This window comes from Gastrolobium bilobum, unplaced genomic scaffold (genome assembly GCF_033153095.1).
Source record: "Gastrolobium bilobum isolate Gb01-03AN ecotype WA unplaced genomic scaffold, APGP_CSIRO_Gbil_v1 utg2798, whole genome shotgun sequence".
Classification (NCBI taxonomy): domain Eukaryota; kingdom Viridiplantae; phylum Streptophyta; class Magnoliopsida; order Fabales; family Fabaceae; genus Gastrolobium; species Gastrolobium bilobum.
In genome coordinates this window covers 216,823-217,500 of record NW_026898492.1, presented here as the reverse complement: position 1 = coordinate 217,500, position 678 = coordinate 216,823, and the positions used below count along the sequence as shown (strand labels likewise).

The 678-nt window shown below is 23.7% G+C and overlaps 1 protein-coding gene across 4 annotated transcripts in view; it reads left to right on the top strand.

Moving 5' to 3' along the window:
- LOC133316766 (RHOMBOID-like protein 2) overlaps nt 1-131 on the top strand; it is a 2,746-nt gene extending 2,615 nt beyond the window's left edge. For 3 of the 4 annotated variants that reach the window (XM_061518545.1, XM_061518543.1, XM_061518544.1), the window contains exon 5: nt 1-90. This exon is cut by the window's left edge and continues 167 nt beyond it. Coding sequence is in view for 1 of the 4 variants with exons in the window: in XM_061518542.1 (XP_061374526.1) it covers nt 1-30 (30 nt within the window). In the remaining 3 variants the exon portion in view is untranslated. The other variant, XM_061518542.1, reaches the window with a different exon arrangement.
- The last annotated feature ends 547 nt before the right edge of the window (nt 132-678 follow it).

Here is a 678-nt window from a genome sequence, read left to right as displayed (position 1 = left end):
AAATTGGGCTGTTTTATTAATTTGATGTGATGACAGTTGTTGGCTTGTCTGTTGATTATTGCCTATTTACATATATATAACAAAATTTATTTGTACATGAAATCCATTTTCCATTCATGTTCTGCCTGGCTTCCCTGTTGTCTATTTCTTTTTTACTTCAAAATTATACCTTAAATTTTCTGAATTCCCTGTTGTCTGATCATTAGTCTAATTTACTTTAATGATAGTTTGAATAAATTGATCAAATACTTCCTATTCCTTTTATTCTTTTTTTTGAATTACTCCTTTTATTCTTTTTTCCCTTGATAAAGCAAGCACATTAAATTCAGAAACATTGTTCAAAATCTGAACAGCACTTTTTATTATCATTGATTCGTAGAGATTTTTGCTATTGCTGACATGCAAACAAAGTAAAATACAGTCAGTGTCTCTTCGAGAGTTTAATTTTTAGTTTCTCTTTTCCTTATAAATAGAAATTAGTTTAAATAGATTTTTATAAAATTTCTTATTATAAAAATAGATTATTATTTTTTTTTTTAATGAAAAGAAAAGTTAAAAGCTTTCAAGAGCAGTTTTTCTTTTAGAATATATGTCAAATTTTTTTACTCATTTATTTTACAATTTAACCTTTATTCTAAATTTGTATTTATAAATTGTATCATTTATTCTAATAATATA